Genomic DNA, 23,280 nt, shown 5'->3' on the forward strand with positions numbered 1-23,280 from the left:
GTGGAGGTCTGTGGAGCGGCCGTGATTCCCGTAGATGATACTAATGCAGTTTAAATTAAAGAAAAACAAAGTTGTCTCTGCAAGAGCACAGCTTTTTTCATTGTATTTCTTAACGTCAAAGAAAGTGAAAGCTGCAACTTTAGCTAACTGGGAATCACCAAGCATGGTGCTCTTGCCAGGTACATACGGCAAGGACAAAGAAAATCACATGACTAATTACGACCATTCAGCACTTACCAAGCCCGGATGATCCTTTGCTCATCTGGACAATCCTTTCAAAGCCATCGATGGGAGGTTTGGGACGGGGGACGGCCGGGTCAGCACTTTGCCATGAAGGGGCGGAGTACCCTACTGGTTTTGGAGGCACAGAAGGCATTGACATGGTGGTGACTGGTTCTGAAACAAAAAGGTTTTCAACGAGAGGTACCTTAATACAGGACAAGAAAACGAATCTTATGGAAAGCTAAACAAACCAAAAACGGATACTTACTCCTTCTATTTTGAGTTACCAATATGGCATTTCAATCAAAGACGTAGCCAGAGATATCTTGTAAAAATCTAAATTACCAACAACTGTTTTCGCGAAGTTTTTGACGATTACATACAGTACGGTAGCAATGAAGATGCAGAAACAGCATTCACAATCATCAACATACCTTGATGAACAACCGGTGTAGGTCGTGCCACTTCAACCGGTTTATTTCGGATCTTTCCAGTATTGCCAGTCAGCGCAATGGCGGTCATGCCAGCCATGCTTATTTGCTTCACTTCCATGTGTTGGCTGAAAAATTTCAGTTAAATTACGCCAATTATTTAGGTAGCTATGCATGCGACAGGCACAGTACAGAATTATTGGCTAAAAACAAACCGATTAAAATTTGACGGGATATAACCGTACATGTGACAGTACGAAGTTCAAAGTATGACCAGCTAGTGTTGCCGGATCGCTGTAGTAAGTTCAGCTGTTTCTACTGGGTCATTAGTGGAAAAAATGGTAAAAACGATTACATTTTCCCAAAAAATAGTAGTTCTCAAAACAGAGCGATAGATGTCACCACTTCTACATGATGTTAATGTGTTTTATTTAAGTAGAATATTCTATAGTAGCTGTTTTAATCGCATTAAAAACAACTCATACACCACAAAAACGCACTTTAAATTTAGACGTAGAGCAACAAGGCTGAAAGAATGTCAAAGCAGCTCCAGCAGGCTACACCAACAAAACGAATTTACTTCTCTAGTTTTGACTCACTCAACAAATTTACTCTGACTAGTGATTAGTTGGACTAACGCAACAAAGTCGGTAAAATGTCATGGAGACTGATAAAATTAACTACACACTGGTTAAATTCAAAGTGAAGGTGGTTTATTATGTAAATCACGCAATGATTAAGCTACCACGCTCAACTCGTTAAATAAAAATCACATCTAATATTTAAAGACATGTTATTACAAACTGCAACAGTAAAAGTAACTACTTTCTAACACACTGGAAACTGGTATTTATAACAGCACATATGAATAATTAGTGAATGATGTACGGAACATGTACCACACGTTCTATTGTACCTCGATTGAGCGGGGTTCTTTAATGAAGCAGATGGTTTGGCAACAAAAGGTCTGTATTTGTGAAGGACAACGAGGAGTTTTATTTCAATGTTTTTTCGGCTGGCAATCACCCGATAACTTTACCTCGGTTCATAATAATCAGAACAATGTTGAGTTGAAATCACAATTGTCGCTTAATTCCCAGTTGGATTAATTTTAGCATGAGGAAAGGTTCCTTGAAGCCAATACCCAGACAGAAAATCAGTAGTTTTTTTTTACATTGTAAAATGTAAAAATCGATCCAGACAGCAACATACGCCATTTTTACAATGACTGATTTTGCTGTCTGGGAATGGAGTCCACCATTGATTTTCTAATTAGCAAACCAGTTCTTCTTAACATTGATTCAACGTCTGCAGACGTTGAATCAATGTAAAAAAGAACTGATTTGCTGACTGGGTTTAGAAACAATAAAACAATGAGAAATAACGTCAAGGTGACAATGTTAAACCCAGTAACACACCTTGAGGCTTCTGAATCGGATGACATCAATGGACCTCTGGACACAGGATCGGGAGGAGCTGGAGGATACAAAGGAGATTATCTACAACGGTTTTAATTCGCCGGAATGGGAAAGAAGATCCAATTTTTGATCTTCCCCCAGATTTGTGGAAATAAATTGACAAACTCAACAGAAATTGTAAACAATTATAATCAAGATTTTTGAAGCCTTTAATTTTAGACTTAATTAAATCGATTGAATGTAAGTCTTGCAAATCAATGGTTGAAACAGAAGTTGTTTTTAAATGAAAATGAAACTAAAATTGAAAATGGCATATTAGATGTTGTAGCGCTGAATAATCGCAAATTATCGAGCGTTATGTAAGCGAGTAAGCAGTGAAGATTGTACAGCACAGAATGGCCCGTTTCGGTGTGTCCGATTCGGTGAGTCCGATTCGGTGAGTTCGATCCCTTAACGGGGGATTTTTTCAATTTTTTTTTTAAATTATTGGATATTGTAGCCTAATTATCATTGCCGTTTTAGGTTTAAGGGTTAGAGGGTAGGGTTAGGGGTTAGAGGTTAGGAACTCACCGAATCGGACTCACCGAATAGTAGCAGACCCGTACAGCAACCGGACAAAAAGCAACCAGTTGAGAATCGAACTAGAATCAACGGATTGAAAGGAAAAATGAACTGATATTTCATGAGAAATATTCCTGCATTTTTTTGTTTGGTCACAAGACATACCCGTGTGCTGCTCCGTTGGATGCTTCTCTTCCAGGAACATTCTTCTTTCTCTTGCTTGTGGAGGATGCTCCACCACATCTGGAGCCTGTAGAAGAAAGATGAGGATGAAAAAACTAACAAAAGTAATCGACACGAAAAACGAACTAATAACTTACCGGAAGATAGACGGAAGGTTCGCTGTGTTCCGAAGACTGCTCTTCCTGGAAAAAATGGAACAAACAGAGGTAAGACAAAAATCTTAAAGAGCTGTTGTTATCTTGTCGAGAAATGTTTTATAACACATGTCCACAGTAGGTCCACGTTTCTCTCTTTGATTCAATGTTGCAACAACGCAATATCAATCATTTTTAATGATGTATTACAAGAAAACAAAACAAACGATATCACAGTTGCATTAAAATGATCCCAATACCTCTGATGAGGATGATGATGACTCCGAAGGTGGAGGAGTGGGAAGATATATCGGGATGTCCTCAGGTTGCTCTTCATGGGCTGAAAAGTTGTCAAATTAATGTAGTTAACGTAAACGTTATATCAAACACATGAAGTCTTTTAACCCATGTACGAGCATCATAATTTTTCACTGTATTCAATAACGTGTGACGTCAGAAAGGAGTTTTTAAATTTTCTTTGTACATTTCATTGCCTGTAGTCAATGCGTTTTCTCTATAAGAATGCTTCTTGAATAGTGAACCTATGGTAATCATTTTGCATTGATTTAACGTTACGGAATATTTTGTAAATATGTAAAAAATATATACTGTTGTAATGCTCAACCCTGTGGTATTGTTGTGTCTTGCCTGTCTTTGGTATAAAAAAGCAAACTCTCTCCCGAAACTATATTATTTTCAATCAATATTATAACATGGTGGTTATGAGGAAAATCACTGCAATTTACTATTGCATGCTACACTACATACCCAGGGATGGCATGCCGTCTTCTTCAGTGGCGGAAGGGGCACGGAACATGGGTCTTGGTTTGGTCACTCCTATGGTTACAACCCCCTTCGGCACAGCCTGGTCAAAACAAGAATGGTTTTCACTTCAAATCGAAAAAAGATCAGATAAAATCATTTCGAAAAAACAGGTGTTTTGCTTTTTTTTGCTAAAAAAGTTTCTTTTCAAAACATAAAACAGCAAGTGACGTTTTCCGTTTTTGGAACAATTCCAGGTGCGAGATTGACTTCCAACCCCTGGAACACATAGAACCCTTAAAACTAACGTCGCGACAAGAACATGGCTGGCATCGTATTGCTGCATGCCACAGATGAAAGCGTTAGGTAAAGTTAAAGGGTACCCGGTCAATTGGTCGAAACTCGAAAGACATTTGGTCGACAGTCATTTGGTCGACAGGATGTTTGGTCGACAAGACATTTGGTCGACAGGACATTTGGTCGACAGACATTTGGTCGACAGGACGTTTGGTCGACAGACATTTGGTCGACAGGACATTTGGTCGACAAGACATTTGGTCGACAGAACGATTCATTTTAGGGTTAACTAACCCTAACCTAACCCTAAACAAACCCTAACTCTAACCCAAATGTCCTGTCGACCAAATGTCTTGTCGACCAAATGTCTTGTCGACCAAATGTCTTGTCGACCAAATGTCCTGTCGACCAAATGTCTGTCGACCAAATGTCTGTCGACCAATTGTCTGTCGACCAAACGTCCTGTCGACCAAATGTCTGTCGACCAATTGACTGTCGACCAAATGTCTTTCGACCAATCGACCGGCCACCAAGTTAAAGGCCTCAAGTTTCAACGTAACCTGAGAAACTTTATGTTGAAAATTAGCCTAATAAACGTAAAAAACACGTATTGGAGTGATTACAAAAAGAAAGCAACGCCTATGAAGCGTTGGTACTGAAGTTACTATTTATGACAGGCGTTTTATAATGGCAAACATCAAACTAACGAAAACGATCGTAATAATTTGTCACCAGTGGCATATTCATCACATACCTTAAGGACGCTGACAGCCATTTCGAGATCCGCCATCTCAAGCGAAACGTCATTGACGAATATAAGCCGGTCGCCTGGTTCGAGTCTACCGTCGTTTTCAGCCACCCCGCCTTCCACTAAGGAGCGCACAAGAACAGCCGTCCGATCTTCATGTAGGGGGTCCTGCGAAGCGCCATTGTATATCCAAATAACCGGACGGAAAATCAACCGTTTTTTACATTGCGCAGACGTTAAATCAATGTAAAAAACGGTTGACTAGCTGTCTGGATAGCGACAACGATAACTTTGCTTTGCAGCTACACAAATATTTTGTTTGTCAATCTGGGTGATCGTCGTTGTGGTCCAAATCTCTTACAAGAATGCGAAGCCACCACGGTTCGACTTTCGAAGAGTTTTCTCAGTCGGGGTATAAAGATTCTTACAGCTATTCTTAAGACACGGAAACTGCCTTCCAGTTAATCTGAATCTTCATCTACCAGGCAGAAAACACGGATGCGAGAACTAACCTGGAAATCCAGGATGCTGAATCCAAGTCCCCTGTCTCCTTTCTCCAACTTGATGACAGTCACAGCATCTTCCCAAGCACTCATCACCTCCCGATCCTCCTCATCATTTTGAGAAACATCTGTGATTGAACACAATATTACAACCTTCTTTAAAGATGTGGAACGGGAGGTGTTTTCTGGCACTTTCGGTGTAGGTAATTGAAAATTTGCAGAACCGAGTGTTTTTTGTTGACTCCGACACGGAGCCTTTAAAAAAGCCGGAAAAAGTTTCACAGTTGACGTTAAGTGGCACGAAAACTCTTTCATCGCGTGTTTTTTCTTTGTTGTTTATTGAAAGTTGGGGAAAGGATTCTACTTTTAAAAGCTCTCAATGGGTCAGTGGGTGACAAGTTGGGATAAACCCTTTTTCGCAAAACAATATCAATGTTTTTACAAAAACTTCACACAACCGACTTACTTTGAAGCACAGGCAAAGCAGCTATTTCTGATTCCACGCTGGAATCACTATCAGTTTCTGGGTAGGAGGTTGGAGCTGGTTCCACTCGACTCGCCACAAATGGTTGGTCCATCGGCATCTTTGGAAGATGCTGTTCAAATTAAACAAAAGAAGGAATAAGAAAACGACATTGCTGGTGTAAATTACCGGTAAAAATAATCAAACTAGTTATAAATTTGTAAAAATGACTAGTGCAAAATTGCTATGCTACAAAACACTGATGCCATAAAATTTAAAATAAACAGCTGGAAGAGCTCAATAGACTGATCAAGGAAAAACACACGATTTTTCACCAAATTCAACCATAAAAGAATAAACTTATTTGACTGATTAATGACGAACTAAACCAAACGTATTCTTCGCCCGTGTGGTACCTTCTGGATCTGTGATATGGAATCTTCAGAAGATGATGTGGAGGAGTCGGATTCTGGAGGAGCTTCCTCGTGCACATCTGTCAATCATTTTATTAGTTTTACTGAAGGTATCCAAAATAAAAGATCTGTTTGGGTAAAAAAGATGCTAATTGCTGACAACTATAAGCTGCTCAGCAATCAGACTAGAACTCTGCGTTCATCTTCAGCAAACTTCGACGATAGTTTTCTACAAACATATGAAAAGTTTTCGTCCGGAAAATATACTGACTTTATCAAGTAAGGCATGACAGAGTCAATTTTGCGAAACCAAAGACTTTTTTATACCATGAATTGCAACGTTTTCTCTGTGCAGGACTAAAAATGACAGTTTCACAGCATGATCAGATCTAGCACTTAGTTTAATACTACCTTCAACTTTTGGTTGCTTCAATTCCAAGAAATCGCCATCTTCTTCAACGATCACAACCGAATTGCGGTTGGTGTTCATCAAGGGTCTGTCACGGGTCCTAGCGCAAACCATCTGAACGTGAAGAGGCAGCTCTTTGAGCCTCACCACAACTTCGACGTGGTTCAAACCGTGAAGGTTGTTCCCATTCACCTCAAGCAGCTCGTCTCCAGGTTTCAAACTGTTGTTCTTGCCGACAGGGCCCTCGGGTAGAATGGACCTACAGGAAAGCAAAAAGTTGTTCGTTGTCCAAGGTAACGTAAAAACAACGAGATAAATCCGCTGCGAGCAGGTTCAACAGCGGAAAACATACGCCGGGTGAATAAGTTCCAAGGAAAGAAGACTTGCAATTCTTGAACTTGGCTTTGCCACGTTAATGGCTTACGATAGTCAGGAATTTTCATGAATTTTAGAAATGTTTTCATGCTTTTCAGCTTTTGCAGAGACTGAGAGGTTGTCTCGTTGAACCCTAGGACAGGTGTATGAAGCCAAGTAACGTAATCAAATTTAACATATTTAAGTTCATTAGTAACATTCACAGAACACAAAAAACTACATTGAAACAAGTTTTAAATCGAACGATTTCGACATCGTATGATATTAGTACAATAGACTTAATATTTAAATACATTAAATCAGATTACGTAACTCAGCTTCGTATGCCTATGGTTCAATTCAGGTTTACAAACACCAATCTCGTGGTTGCATGCTTAAGCTACGTTTTACGTTTCATAATATGCGCTTTGAATCGAAGCCATGGTCAAGCGCGTTTTTTCGTTAATGGACAAGAAAACGCCACTCTTCTTGATACTTTGAGACAGGCAAGCTAAATAAATCCTTAAAATAGTTCGCAAATTACAGGAAAAACACATTCTCTGCATTTGTTGACACAACAATATGGCGTTGCAAACAAGAACAATTTCAGTGGTATCTGATAACCTATCTTAAATATTATAATTCGTGCAACACGCATTGCGATTCCTAACCTGATATAGTGATGTGGTCGATCATTGTGATCAATGGTTCCTTCAAGACTGATACCCAGGCCGCTTGTGAGGGTGTATTTCTTCAACTGTGCCACCTAGTAAGCACAAATGACGTCAGTCAAATGAATGCTGGATTGATGGTCAAGTTGTTATCTATCGATTAAAAACCAATGTGTGAAACTGGATTATCTGGCCGGTTTACACTTCTGTAGAGGCTTTGCCTTCTACACAGCAACATTAGCACTAAAGTCGAGTTAGTTCATAAGAGTTTTGAAACCGTTGCATACGGCAGTCAGCTTTGAAATAAAAACATTTACATTTAACAATGCAGTACATTTAATTTTAAAGGTGTAATTGGACGCAAATATCGGGCAAGCTTGCAAAGAACCACCTTAGCTGAGAAGACAATTTTAAAGGAAATCGTTTCAAAAAGCGGAAGTAATAGACAATGAAGGAAGTAATAAAGCATACCACAATATCATAACCGGATCCCATCACCAGCCGCCATCTTTGCTTAATGCGTTGCTCTTCTTCTGAAGACAGTGGCTTGCCTTGAAAACAGACAATTTAACACTTTTTTGAAACTTTAATTTGTTTTGCTACAAATACCCAACAAGCAAAACCAATCGTTGTACGTTGATTAAACGTGCGAGTTAACATAAAAAAAGACTGATATTTCTACTGAGGAAAAACATTCAATAATGTTTTTTTTTTAAATAATTTGACTTCAATGAACCAAAAAAATACGTGGTATCGCGTCGATGAAAGTTAAAGATTTTCGTTTTTTGCCACTTGACTACTAAAACGTGTACCACGCTCCTTGTGGTACAAATCCACCAAAATAAATTTACACTTTTACCACAGTGTAAGCATAAAACGTTACTCACTGTAGGGGGACTCTTCTGGGGTTTGTGGTTGCTCATAAAGGGAAAATGGCCTGGAGTTGCTAGCCTGTAAAAAACAAGGTTAAATTTTTGATCTGTTACGGCTGGGTAAGGTTATTAAGATAACTTACTGGTATGGTAGCTTATGTACTTTCACAATACCAAGCAAAACTGCCACAGCTGTTGTCACCTCAACTACGCAAAAAGTGCCTAACTGGGGTTCCAAATCCATGTCATGGTGGCTACCACGGACAAGGGTGTCGACACAGCAGTAATTGATAAGTCAAGTAAAATGCCTTTTAATTTGCATTACCGAAAAAAAGTGGAAACTTATCACCCAGTCATAAAAATTGCACAAACAATCGTTTTAATACGCGCATCAGTAGAGTGTACAATTACAAGGCAATCAAAAGCAAACAGACGATTAGTTTGTGTCAAAAGTATAACCATTCTGGATCATTGAGCAATGCTGGACTGAAGTACCAGTGTTCAGAAAATACAAACTTGCTTCGTGTCCACAACAACTCCATAGGTATAAAATCTTTTAAAAACTACACCACTCATGAACGAACACTTGTAGTGTAAAAGAAATACAGTACGGTACCTTGTTATTGAGTCGAGCCATCGTGAGACGGACCACTACCCCCGTGTAGCGGAGGGCGTTTATCGCTTCTTCATTTGTCACATTTTTAGTGTCCAACCTTTTCCCTTCAACCTGTAAGCGGCATTACGAATAACCTGGTGATTGAAGGAAGAGCAGAACCATCATCCACATCAGCTTAGAAGCAATTTTACTCACAGGCGACAGGCATATACGAAAACACAGCCTGGCGAAGGTGGTTGGAGACGAGATTGGTGAAAGTTATTCCAGAAAGGAAAATATACTTTTTTACATAAATTTATCGTCCATAGATGTTACATCAATACAATAAAAATTGATTTTCTAGCTGAGATGTAAAAGCTAAAATAACCACTGGACTTCACAAGATAACTGAGGAGTCGAACCAAAGTGTTCGGTTCTTCAAGAGAACGCAAATACATTGCAAAACCAGGCAATGATGGATAAAGTTTAAAACTTACTGCAAGGATTTGATCCCCGACTGCGATCCGTCGGTCTACATCAGCTGCTGATCCTGGTGCTATCCCGGTGATGTAGATTCCTGTACCCTCTTTAGTGTCCTGGTCGTCTGGAGAAGATGATTTATAACAAATTGGAACAAATGTTAACGAGTGGGAAGTTCTCCTTGATGTTTTCGAGTTTTTTTTTGTTTTTTTTTTTTATAGAAAGAGCAAATAAATACACAAGTTTCATAACACAACGTGACACATAGCGGCACTGCGAGGCCAAGCACAAAAAACCCTTTGAAAAGGCTGTTGTTTAAAAAATGGGGCAAAAAAACATTAAACGATTTCTTTGCTATGCAGGCACGGCAGCAAAACACATTTCCGAAAAAAGCTTATGTTTCAAACCAACCTGAGTCGGGCAAAAATCCAGAAATTGTAATCCCGAGACCTTTTGCATCCTTGACCAACTCGACTTCATATATCTGGCTGTCCGATCGAATGGATGGTGGTGTGTTGCTTTCATTGCTACTGCTACTGCCTGCAAGTTCACAGTGAAATTTTTCGGTGACAGACAGTGGATCTAATCAAGTTAATTCGAAGCCTGGTGAAGGCAAGCGTTCGTAAGCTTGATTTATAACCGAAGCATGTCATGATAAGTAGAGTCAAAAACCAACAAAAAGTGAACACAATGGTAAATAGTCTTTTTTGCCCTGATTTATCGTGCAACGACGTTGAATCGATGTAAATAAGACATAGGCTGACTGGCCAAGCACTACGAGATCCTGCTTTTTCTAAATCTTCAATGAGAGGACTGTTTTGCTTGACATTAATGGCTCAATACTGAGCAGTTAGTTTTGTAAAAATTTGAGGTTTTTTTGACATTATTAGAGTAGCTTCTACGCTAATCCGATTGCTAGGTATCAAGTAATATATAATATGCAACACTCATAACAGTTTGTCAAAACAAAAAACAGTTGTCTGCCACTGTTAATTCTTTTAGTCAATTGCTGAAATAAAACGTATGTTTCAAAGTTAATCACGGTTGGGGCATGGGCATGAGATAGATCAACAACTACTGACTCTCTGAATCCGATTCTTGCTCTTCGGAAGACATGGACGTCTGGGAGTGTGCATCTTCATCATGGTTTCCGTCCTCCTGGTACGATTCTTCATCCCCTTCATCCAAAGCACCTCTCGCGACGATCAATCTGGAAGGGAAGCATCAGATTTGCCGTGAGTGTTATTGATAGGCTGTAGAAAGGAAACTGGGAAAAATTTGCGTCATGACCAGAAAAAAAATGGGTTTGATTAAAAATACATAACGAACAACCAAAGTAAATTACAATCCAAAAGTTAGCACATAAGCTTGTACATCAAAAGCTTCTCAACCAAGATTTCTGCTTGTATCAACAGAAGATTGTTTCCAATTACAATACGTGACACGCAACATGGCGGCTTCAGCATTGCATGAGCGACAGTCTAAACCAGTTCAATTTGTATGGCTAGGGATCAATGACCTGGGCCAGATTAGTGTTAATTCATAGGATTAAGTTGTTTTTCAAACATTGATTAACTGGTCGTTGAAATTACGTTTAGATACTGGTTTATGCACTAGTCCTCTAGAAGTGAATATAATGTGACCAACAAAGTGACATATGATTATTATTTGTAGCGACGCTTGGCTAATTTTAACAACACTGTGTCAGCATCACAATCCCGGCATGTTTTCATATGCCGCATTCGTTACAATGCAAACAACCCAGACAGCAAATCAGTCGTTTTATACATTGATTCAACGTCTGCAGAATGTAAAAAAGACTGATTTGCTGTCTGGAAAGGACAAATTAGTGAAATACCTTACTATAGGCCCGCATTGTCTCAACACTATAGCAGCTTCTTCTGAGCCCATCGTTGTGACGTCAGTGTCTCCGATTCTCAGGATGTGATCTCCGGACTGTAGCCGGCCATCGAGGTCAGCGACCCCCCCGGCCACTATAGTCTTAACAACCACCCCTCCAGTCGCTCTGCCCCCTACAATACCAAAACCAAGGCCCCGTCCGTCACTCTTTAGTTCAATCGTTTCAACGTCAGACCACTTGGTGTCTTGAGGCTGCAGAGAGAAACAGTTTACTAGAGTACTGTTCACAGAGAGAAGCACAGCTTTAACAAGTACACAGTCTCCTCTTCCGACTTTTACGGGGCTGACACTGAGAGCACATATTTTGTTGTCAGTCCGATGGCGTTTATTTGTAATACAGAAAACTAATTTTCGTTTTCACATAGACTTGTACAATCAGCGCTTAACAAAGCAGACAGTATCAGTGCGGCCGAGTACATTATTATCTTGCATATCTATTCCTTTGCTGACTGCCAAGCATAACATTCAATACCATACTTCTTTGGTTTTATTGGTGCGTAACGACAAGAGGTCAATTTCTTAAGTTATTTCAAAAAGTAGTAGCCAAAACTTGTTTTAGTATGCATAAACAGATATAGTGTTGGGCGATATATCGAATTTTCGATACGATACGATATCTTTTCAATATCGATATTTATTTCAATATCGTTCGATATTTTGACTATTACAGCCCTAACTCGTAACTGCAAACTCCTACAAAAACATTGCCAAGGCCAAACGGCAAAAGTTGAAATTGCCTCGGCAATAGCTGTGAACGTTTATTACGAAAAAAAACTGTACCAAAACATGTAAAACGAGAAGCGAAAAATATACTAGAGTAGTCTATCACGACCGCACTGTTGGATTTGTTGTGATGTAATAATACCAAAAGTAGCGATAAAGCGAACAACGCGATACGCACGCTGTTACGGTAATTCACGTTGAATAACTCACGGGGGGGGGGGGGAGTATGTTAATTTTGGGTTGATTCAACGTTCGAGTCAGCACAAATCGATTTAATTTTCCCGGCGGCTTATATTGGTTATATTGCGTAACAACAATGCCCAATGAGAAATTTACGTTTGTTTTACATTAATTCGACATCTAGCGACGTTGAATTATCATAAAATAACGTTAATTGCTCAACCACGTACCGGTAACAAATTAATAGCTCCCTGCGAGAAGATTGCCTCGATTTACGTATGCACTAACACTGGTTTTTTTTTCGGTCATTTATCGGTCATTGATCGATTATTTAGCAAAATGTCCGAAAAAAATAGTCAATTCGGTCAAAATGTCCGAAAAAAAGTTTGGTTGAAGTTTCGCTGATGAACGTTGAAGAAACGTTTGTCTGTTCCAACTTTTGTCAGATAAAACACGACAACGTTTCTTAGCGAAACTTAATGTTGTAGCTAGTCAGGAAGTGCAAATTTTGGTTTGTATCAGCTACTTGAAAGGAAATATTTTCATCAGAAAAAATGACCGAAATAAATAAAAAATGACCGAATTTTTTCAAGTCATTTCGGACAAATGACCGAAAAGTCTCGACGAAAAAAAACCCCAGCACTAACATAATTTCGGCACAATTGGGATACTGCGAGCAACACAAAGTCTGTTTGATGAAGAACTAGTCAGAATCGGAAGCATCAGATGCTGTATCGGAGGATGAGGTTGTCGCGTCATCACTGGAATCGGACACATCAAGAGGCTCATCGCTTGGCTGTAAATCTACACTGTCTTCGCAATGAAGCGCCCACGTTTTGCTGCTTTCGTTCTTTGATACCCATCCACACGCCTCTTTCGCAGAGCTCCATCAGGGTGTTGACTAAGGAGCAAATCTATGGCTGTGGCATAACGACCGGGAGGAATGTCTAACCCTAACCTTACAAATGCTCATTTGGCCTCGGCATTTTCATTGCCGACGCTAATGCGCCATTCATGCATCTGCGTCGGCAATCACCTCGGCAATTGCCGGCACTAATTTCGAAGACTGAGAAACTCTTTTCTTAATTAGAACAAAAATATCGAAAAGTATCGAAATATCGAGTATTTTTTCAAATATCGTATCGTTTTGTTTTTTTCAATATCGCCCAACACTAAACAGATAGACCACCCCAGAAAACATGGGGGTAGAGCTAAAAATCACCTAAATATGTTGAGCGGTTCTTCAAATATTGCCGTTTTTCCATTGCTCCTTATCTATGAAGCCAGGTCCAGGGTTATTTCACTTATAACTCGAAAACCACTTGTCTGATTTTCATCAAATTTGCACCATTCTTCTCAGAAAAGTGAGAAGCATGTTTTAAGCCAATAAAAAAAAAATTAGGTGGTGCCAAAATTTGAAAACTTTGTTGGTATTATAATGAAATGACTCGCCACGCAATGACCCAACAGGCGTATTAAACTAATGCTTATAGATTCAGAGGCGAACACTCTCTGTACAAACCATAATGTGTGTGGAAATTATGACACAATCCAAAAACACCTCTAAGACTATATCTGGTTTTGAAGGGGCTACAAGGTCTCACCACTTCCAAGCCCTCAACTTGATTTCTAACAGTTAATAAATGAAATAAAAAATAAACATTTTAACTCACTATCCCGGATGCTTGTGATAAAGAGCTGACCATGGAGGAAGATCGGGAGAGATTCGATCCCTCTAGAGGAGCACTACCAGCGGATGGTATTCCACCTCTTGCCACAACAAGCTTAACTTGTCCTGCAAATAACAGAACATGGAACTGACCTAGCTACATCCATGAGAAATGCACAGCCTAATATCATTTAATTATTAATTAAAAGAGCAAAATGAATCGTTCAGGATGTGCTATTGTATCATATGTAGCATTTGCGATAGTGTTCCAAATGTTAACGCTTTTATTTTTCAAATTACAAAAAATTGGTGGAAAAATTAAACGGTTCAACAAACTGTTTCTTCATACCCAAATATGAAGTAAACAACTTTAGTTAAGACGGTCAAAAATTTCATTTAACTCCTCTTACAGCAAATTACAAAAGCACTGGTATTGTATCCAGCAAAATCTGCGATTTTCATATTAATTCATCGTCTGTAGAACATTGCAATAAGGGGGGATTTTCGCGGCTCTATAATACTATAATGATAATTACCTTGGACTTTTTGCAAAATTCCAATAGCTTGCTCATGTGAGATAGTTGGCACCAACGGCAAGCTATTAATCACTAGAATTTGGTCGCTCTCCTTTAATCGACCGTCCCGGTCAGCCACACCTCCCAGCTTTATGTCCTAATGCATGCTCAAATGTTATGATTAATAGATTACCACTCAGTATTACTACAAAGTGTTCTGTCCTTTGCTCCCTGTATTGAGAAGACCAGGCATCGGCTAGCATCAACCAGGCTTTATAGTGGCTCTCAGCCTACTCCGAGACATGCATGATTAGGATAGATCTATTCTATACTAAGAAAACAAATAGATATAAATAATAATGCTATATCTTCTGTTCTGACAGATGCCAAACCCACAACAATTCTTGATATGACCGACTCAGTTGCATGCCTTGTAAAACAAACAGATTTATTTTCACATGAGTCAGTTAAAGTGAAAACAGCCATTAAAACAACTAAAATATCGATTTCAATTTGAGAGATTATTTTCAGCTGAGTTTATTTAAATTACGACAGTTATTCATTCAAATTCTACCTGAATAGGCATAACTGAGGTAAATCTAGCTGTTAGCAGATCCGAAAAGATATTTAGCTGTGTATGATTGAACTGACTTGTGTGAAAATAAATTTGATTGCAATGTTTATACACAGGTAGCCTACTAACAATGCATGTTAATCAATTATTTGTCAACAGACGCTGATCAGTGATCATGGCTTCCATTAAAACGGATTTAAATTAAAAGTTTCAAGCTAAATCGATGCTTTAAATAGAACAGCAACTGATGTGATCTTCTTGAGATGGCAAACTTTGCATTTGGGTTTGAAAAACATCTCTACCAACACAGACAATCATGCTAAAAGATACTATTTCAGACAAGAGGTGGGCAATGTCACCAGCAGTGAAAAAATGATCTTTGGCTTGAGAAAAAACTGAGATCTTTGAACTAAACGACTTTGCTTCACAAAAAACTCCTACCTGAACGAATATCCCAAGATCTCCTCGATGCTCGGATCGCAACCCAACAACACTGAAGCCTAGACCTTCAGACTGTGACTTGTAGATGTCAATGTGATCGACCTCACGACCTTGGGCTGCCTTTTCAATAAATTCTTCAAGATCCAGTGCTTCTAATCAAAAAAAGATGCAAGTGTTTATGATGAGATATGTTTGTGCAATTTCTTTGTCTCTCAAGACCAACATTTCACCAATGTATCCACACAATATACACAGCTAAAAAATACATTGTTAAAACTAAAATGCAAAATCACATTGAACTAAAATTACAATGACAAAAAGTTGCTGCATTTTCAAAAGGTGCACTACAATTTCACCTTACCACATAACCAAATAATAAATTTTTTAAATCATTAAAAATGCAATGAAATTACACTTATGTTTACATAATGTAACTTTCAAACCTGGATGATCATCTAACGAATCGTCTGTAGGAACTTCCTCCCCATTAATTACAAGAGCACCTGAGCCTGGAGCAAAATCTATTTTGCTTGAATCAAAGTCATCTTTTTTCACCTGCAAATAAAATTACATAACAGCAAAGTAAATATGTTTGCTTGGATTTCAAATCACAACGCTTCCCTTTTATTAAAATTGAGAAGACAAGGTTTCAACAGCCGAACCGGGTATCAACAATTCTACACATGTTATTTTATAACCTAGACAACTTAGTTGTCTACAATGTCTATGTCAACTATATTTTATTTGTGACATTAGCTACCTCTTCTTTTAGCTTCCTGATCGATGCTTGCAGTTGGACCATTTGGCGAAAAACAGGACTTTCCATTAATGACATCATTGCTTGTAATTCTGCATCATGACAAGCATCGCCTTTCTTTTTCAGTTCAGATTGCACTTTTTGTAAAATTGCAGAAGCCTTGCTTAAATCATCCCGAGAAGGCATCTTACTTAAAGTTTCTTTTGCTTGGTCTACTAATTTAATCTTAGTTAAGTATTTAAGTTCATCTACAAGAGCATTGATAATTTGATAGTTTTGTGCCACAATATACCCCACCGACAAAGATGGAGTGCTCTAGGTTGCTCTGAACATCGGAGGTCACCACTGCAGGAAAGGGTGACTAATCATCACCTGTTACATGTGAGAGCTCCCAATTTTTGTTGCACAACAAGGTAAGTCGACCCTTGTATTTAGGGGGCGCAACCTAATTCGTAACATGAACAATTCGTACCGCTAGTTCGTACCTTGAAAAGATCAAGAGAAAAAATTAAAAAAAGCTGAAGTCGCTGATCGCAGTTTCCGCAAACATTTTAAAAGAGTTAGGGTATCGAAGTATCGGTTAGGTAAGATCGAGAGAAAAAAATAGAACATCACTGATCGCAGTTTCCGTTTTTCCGCAGTTTCCGCAAACATTTTAAAATTTCCGGTAATGATCCTAAGGGATTGCCGAAGTCGCTGATCGCAGATTCAACAAACATTTCAAAAGGGTTAGGGTGTTTCCGCAAACAAACAAACTGAAAAGATCATGAAAAAAATAGAACAAAGCCGAAGTAGCTGATCGCAGTTTCCGTTTTTCCGCTGTTTCAGCAAACATTTTAAAATTTCCGGTAATGATCCTAAGAGTTTTTATTTGTTTGCGGAAAATTTGAGTTAAAAAAAGAGTTTGCCGAAGTCGCTGATCGCAGTTTCCGCAAACATTTTAAAAGGGTTAGGGTTGATCGGAGTTTCCGCAAATTTTAAAATTTCTGGTAATCATCCTAAGAGTTTGTGTTTGTTTGCGGCAAATTTTAAAATGTTTGCGGAAACTGCAATCATAACTTTTTTTATTTTTCTCTCTCGATCTTTTCAAGGTACGAACTGACGGTACAAATTGCTCAATGTTCATGGTACGAATTAGGTTGCATCCGTATTTAGGTGAGTGATGCCTAAATAAAGCAAAGTCCCAAAAACATATTTTACTGTTTTGTGCCACAGTACCTCTACCTGGATGCAACCTAATTGGTACCCTGAACCATTCATACCCTCATTTCGTAACCTGAACCATTTATCTCTCATTTCGTAACCTGAAAAAATCAAGAAAAAATTTAAAAAAAAACCAAAATGGCACACGAATTGGAGTTTCCGCTTAACCCTAACTTTAAAATTTTTGCGGAAACTCCGATCAGCGACTTCTGCTTTGTGCTATTTTTTCTGTCGATCTTTTCAGGGTACCGTACGAAATGAGGGTAGCCTACAAATGGTTCAGGGTACGGTACAAATTAGGTTGCACCCCCTCTACCTTACCATTAGCTACGGTACCATAAAAGGGGGTGAGATTGGGCCAGTTTTGACCTTTGTATTGTTGTAAAAAAAATTGCAATGCCTCTGAAAGTGAAATTTTTGCTCAGAATGAGCACTCTTGGTCTCCTTTACATGTCTTATCAATTTCAGGTGTGAAGGATATCATTAAGCTATATTTTTTTTGATCAAAGTGTGGCCAATCTCACCCCTGGAAATGGGGTGAGATTTGCCAAAACTGAAAATGTCCTTTAAACGATGTGAAATGAAGTTGATGGCTAATGAAACATCCCTAAACCAGTGAGATTGGCCACATTGTGGATTTAAAACAAATAGCAGACATAATACTAGACATACTGTACGGTACTGTATTATACAAACTTTACAAAGCATCAAAAATTTGACACGAACTGTAAGCTATAAGGCAGTGGTTCCCAAACTTTTTTGAGCGCGACCCAAATACGAGTTTGGTGAACATCTCGCGACCCAAGACGCAGACAATTTGTATAAACAATTTCAACAGTCTATACTGTTTTTGCAATGTTTGCCTGCTATAAACAAGACACAGACAACCAGTTGTAGAGTGGTGTACTGTAGCTCGTCTTGCTCAGAGGCTAAGTAAAAGTGCTGGATTCGTTGGAGAGTCAAACCGGCTTGGCTTCAGTGCCTCTTCTTGGTGCTTAAAAATAGCTTACGCTCATTTTTTTGCACATGTCGGATGTCTCTTCTTGTTCTTCTTTAAGTATTCGTTTGACAACATTTTATAACACAGCCTACGTAGCGGCTTCCCTGCAACCAGGGTCGCAGATAAAAATTAACTTCAAATTAAAAAAATAGTTCAGAAATCTTAAATTGTCAACTTAAAGAATAATCTACGTTTAACGTGATTTGTTGAAGGAAGTGACTTGAATGCCGGTAAAACTCTAGGCCATAATTGATTTTGATAGAAGAGAAGCCAAATAAAACTGTAAGATGCAATAATACTGTCGATGTTGGGATTAAAACAACTCAATAGAAGAAAAAAAAAGTTTCTTTATAAATTAATTTAAAACAGTCCCATTTTGGCAGATTTAGATCATCTTTGCACGACCCATTTACTGACCCTTCGCGACCCATGTTTGGGTCGCGACCCATACTTTGGGAACCACTGCTATAAGGTGATACAGGTTGCATTTTATTAATTAGCAGGGAGAATGGTCCTCAAGGAATTACTAACATGACCACTTGACCATATGAGTGTCCTGTCTTGAAAAAACACATAGGCTACATTTATATACAAAAAATTTTTGCACAATTCTTGTGTGTGAGATTGGCCACCACAACTATATACTTTTAAATATGACTTTCTCCTGTATAAACAATACAAATCCCACAAAAACACTTAATATTATACAATATGAAACTATATAGCATAAGTGCTCACACAAGCTACATATAAAGTCACATATAAAATACAAATAAAGTCACACGAGCTACACCGTCACAATTTTCAGAAATTTCAAATCAAATTTTAAAATTTTCTTGATTTTTTTTTAAAGTTTTGTTTTTTCATGATTTTTCTCAGCAACATTGCACAAATTTGTTTTTGAAGGTATCATGTAAGCAGGTTAGCAGTGAAATATACTCAAGCCTAAATTTTAATTAGAAATCTTCATTAACCTTAAAGTTATTTATGTTTTAAAAAACTGGACCAATCTCACCCCTAAGGACAATCTCACCCCACTTTACGGTAGTTAAAAAGCCATTTTATTTCAAAAGCATAACTTTTAAAAAACGGGTAGGCATACCTACTTTTCAATAGCATAGGGTACAGGTAGTTTTTCCAGTAAAAAAATTTGCAACATCTTAGTATGTATGATACCGTACCGGTACACTACTAACTTCAGGTGAATCAGCCCAGTGTTTGCACACATCTCTCTGTTTGTAGTAGGGTAGTTTTGTACTACTTAATGTTAATTCACACAAAGGTACACCATACAGTAGGTCTAAGTGTTGTCTAAAAGCCCACAAACTACTTGGGTGTAACTTTCATGTCAGACTGCTTGTAGCATGTTTATCTTCACTCAGTTCAGTTTATTGTTTTGCTGCATTGAGCAAAAGCAATAGGCTAGAGAAATGACCACGGTATCAGTTCAACATTCTTCGATATTAAACATAAACTGCACAATTTTCCTATGATCTTTTCTTGTCAAGTTTCTGTCGACCCAGCCCAAATTTCGAACAATTAAATTTCCGAAGTCATTCGCACTTCCCAAATCCCAATCTCTGTCTTGTTTGCTTTTCAATTTTTACTCATTCTTTACATTCCTAAAAGGGATGTTCATTTTCATCACAAGATGTCTCAAACTACTTTCATGGAATTCAGCCTCCTTGAATATTTCAACAAACAATATTCCTAGTCAATTATTTTCTGCCCGGCAGTAGAAATAACGAAATTATTATTATTATATTGTATTCTGGTTCAGTACACATGGTACTACAGAGAAAAACATTAACATACTCGCAAATAACAACTGATAAGAAAACAAAAATAAATAAAAATAAGAAATTTTTAGATAAAAAAAAAAAAAAAATCACAACGAGCAGAAAATATAAGACACAATCATAAATAGTTTTCGACACGTCGCTTAAATATCGCAATAGACATAGGCCTACTATTGACTACAGCATATGGTACAATTTAAAATTATGACTTCTGGTTGAATTATAGTTACAGAGGAATATTTGGAAGATGGTGATACCGAAACATTGTGCACTAATTTAAAAACTTCTGTCAAGTCAAAAATTAATCTACGTTTTGCCAACGAGAGAAGGTCTAGTTCAAACAGTCTTTGTTCATAAGTTAGGTTTTTCAGTTCAATTATGAGCATGTGGAAAGAAACAACCAATAATTTCCACAAAATGAATTTGCTAACAGCTGCAAGAGGTGGTAGGCTACGCTTGGCAGTAGGCTACAGAGCGTCTAAGTGGTACGAGATCGTAAAAAAGGTTGGGGCCTCTGGCTTAATGACCACAAAAGGTCATTAAGCGAGCCGCCACTATCAATAGCCTACCCGCCACGTTCTTTACATATTTGTGCCAGCAATGAAAAATAAAATTGAAATCAATAAACAAAACAAAAACGTTAAAGGGGTATTAAAGGAAAAACCTGACTTGGCGATTTTCCACGTTCTTTGTGTTTAACATGCTACCATAAAACGATTTTCAATAAAATTTTGCCCCATTGCGGTCTGACCACCATTGTGCGCGTGCTTTTGTCAGAGCTTTCAAAACGAGATTGGCCTGAGCAACGAAGCGTGCGACTGTAAAGAACGTCATAAAGTCTACGTCATAAAGTCTAGCAATCAACCGATCACGCAATAATTGTTACTGCGGGCGATTTGACTGTAGGCTATGTATGTATTTACATCAAAACAGCACATTTTAACATCAAAACAGCAGACAGTTTGCTCAAAACATCATATTGGTAACGTGGCTTTTGTTATTGCTGGACTTTATGACGTATTCTTGAGCTGTGTTTGCACGTTTTGGTCATTTTGAAAAAAATGAAAATAAATGAAACACTGGACTTTGGGCCTTGCCAGCGCCATTGAAAACAAATTTTTTTGGGTAATTGTTTTTCAAATGTATTCTTGAATGTTCAGTTTAGGCTACTCATTTTAATGCTTAATTCCGGTTTGAAATTTTCCTTTAGTATGCCTTTAAGAGCACTCAAAAACTAAATGAAAAAGTGTTAACAATAACAAAACTGAAAAAAAGGACAACAAAAACATGCTAATGCAGTGTCAACAGCAGTACCGAATTTAGCACTAGACTCGAAAGATTGAAGCCTATAGGGCCTCAAGATTTTTGAGCCTTTCAATTTAACATGTAGGCTACCGCTTATATTTAAAAACGTTTAAACACATATTAAACATAGCCTATATATTATATTTTAGGCTAAACATATATTAAACACCATTTTAGGAATTGGACGGGAGTACAGTGAGTGAGTTTGTTCTCAATTCTTGTAGTTAAAATTAGGTAATCCGTTGATTTACGGTTGAACTTGAGTAGCAATGAAAAAGTTCACTGAGATTCGACGTACAGTTTGCAGTGATGTACGCGCATACAAAAAATATTGACGCCGTCAGCGTAAACGCAAACGTTCGAAAAACCATACGCCGTAGGCCTATGCGTCAACGTAACTTGTAAAAAAAGCTGGCGGCGTCAGCGTCAGCGCATACACTAGCGCCCAGGTAGCAACAGTCGTCGTGCAGCTGGCGTCATCAGGGCTACGCCGCATACATGCGGCGTAGACTTTTTGTTTACGCTAACGCTTGCTGCCACATTTTTTTGGATAGTTTGCGCTTGAGGCTACGCCGTAAAGTTTTCGCGGTTTTTTAGCGCATAGCGTCAACGCATACTTTTTAATGTCTTTTTTCGCTACAACACGCCAATGCCTTCCAGCGCTGCAGTTGAAAGAATGTTTTCAATGGGCAAAGACATATTGAAACCAAAACGAAGCAAAATGTCAGATGAACACTTTCAGATGCTTGTGCTTCTTCGTGGAAATTCAAAATGAAACTTGTTTGTTTCGAGTGGTTTATACCGTGTGAATGTTTGGCACCTAGCAAACAAAATGAGTTTAGTAGTGAGTGTTGAAAGTCAGTGAATAGGCCTAGTGATATACGCGCATACAAAAATATTGACGCCGTCAGCGTAAACGCAAACGTTCGAAACACCATACGCCGTATGCGTCAACGTAACTTGTAAAAAAAGTTGGCGGCGTCAGCGTCAGCGCATACACCAGCGTAAACTCATTTTGTTTGCTAGGTGCCAAACATTTACACGGTATAAACCACTCGAAACAAACTAGTTTTATTTTGAATTTCCACGAAACACAAGCATCTGAAACTAAAGTGTTCATCTGACATTTTGCTACGTTTTGGTTTCAATATGTCTTTGCCCATTGAAAACATTCTTTCAACTGCAGCGCTGGAAGGTATTGGCGTGTTGTAGCTAAAAAAATACATTAAAAAGTATGCGTTGACGCTATGAGCTAAAAAACGCGAAAACTTTACGGCGTAGCCTCAAGCAACAACTATCCAAAAAAATGTGGCCGCAAGCGTTACCGCAGACAAAAAGTCTACGCCGCAAACCTACGGGTAAAATTTGCGGCGTATACGTACATCTCTGGCCACTGTTAATATGACTCATGCGTCTAATAAAAATCGATTTGAAGACTCAATCGAGTTTGGCTAGTGTTGCCATTTCAAAATTGAAAAAGCTTTCTGTGGAAACCTAGCCTACGACTGTGTATCAAAGAATGACAAAAAATGACTAAAATTTGTTTACATTTTTGTTTTATGAATTCAAAAAATTTGTTTGCTTTCGTTGATTCAATCTTAGATGTTTGAAAAGTTAGGTTTGCGATGCTAAAAAACGAACTCTAGTCGACTTTGGTCACGTAAAGTGGATTATTGCA

The 23,280-nt window shown here is 38.3% G+C and overlaps 1 protein-coding gene across 1 annotated transcript in view; it reads right to left on the minus strand.

Moving 5' to 3' along the window:
- The window catches only part of LOC145770826 (multiple PDZ domain protein-like), a 38,556-nt gene extending 22,066 nt beyond the window's left edge, over positions 1-16,490 (minus strand). Inside the window, exons 1-25 of the mRNA XM_082582556.1 lie at positions 16,299-16,490; positions 15,982-16,093; positions 15,539-15,690; positions 14,545-14,680; positions 14,013-14,134; positions 11,375-11,628; positions 10,592-10,726; positions 9,928-10,052; positions 9,534-9,640; positions 9,058-9,168; positions 8,457-8,520; positions 8,041-8,120; positions 7,570-7,664; positions 6,547-6,803; positions 6,139-6,215; positions 5,726-5,855; positions 5,269-5,387; positions 4,763-4,924; positions 3,718-3,814; positions 3,210-3,289; positions 2,953-2,997; positions 2,798-2,882; positions 2,072-2,129; positions 657-781; positions 238-396 (exon numbers count right to left, since the gene is read on the minus strand). Coding sequence (XP_082438682.1) covers positions 238-396; positions 657-781; positions 2,072-2,129; positions 2,798-2,882; positions 2,953-2,997; positions 3,210-3,289; positions 3,718-3,814; positions 4,763-4,924; positions 5,269-5,387; positions 5,726-5,855; positions 6,139-6,215; positions 6,547-6,803; positions 7,570-7,664; positions 8,041-8,120; positions 8,457-8,520; positions 9,058-9,168; positions 9,534-9,640; positions 9,928-10,052; positions 10,592-10,726; positions 11,375-11,628; positions 14,013-14,134; positions 14,545-14,680; positions 15,539-15,690; positions 15,982-16,093; positions 16,299-16,481 — 3,070 coding nt within the window. The 5' untranslated portion in view covers positions 16,482-16,490. The remainder of the gene's footprint in view (positions 1-237; positions 397-656; positions 782-2,071; positions 2,130-2,797; positions 2,883-2,952; positions 2,998-3,209; positions 3,290-3,717; positions 3,815-4,762; positions 4,925-5,268; positions 5,388-5,725; positions 5,856-6,138; positions 6,216-6,546; positions 6,804-7,569; positions 7,665-8,040; positions 8,121-8,456; positions 8,521-9,057; positions 9,169-9,533; positions 9,641-9,927; positions 10,053-10,591; positions 10,727-11,374; positions 11,629-14,012; positions 14,135-14,544; positions 14,681-15,538; positions 15,691-15,981; positions 16,094-16,298) is intronic.
- Positions 16,491-23,280: the final 6,790 nt, after the last annotated feature.

The sequence above is a fragment of the Aplidium turbinatum genome, chromosome 5, assembly GCF_918807975.1.
Source record: "Aplidium turbinatum chromosome 5, kaAplTurb1.1, whole genome shotgun sequence".
Taxonomy (NCBI): domain Eukaryota; kingdom Metazoa; phylum Chordata; class Ascidiacea; order Aplousobranchia; family Polyclinidae; genus Aplidium; species Aplidium turbinatum.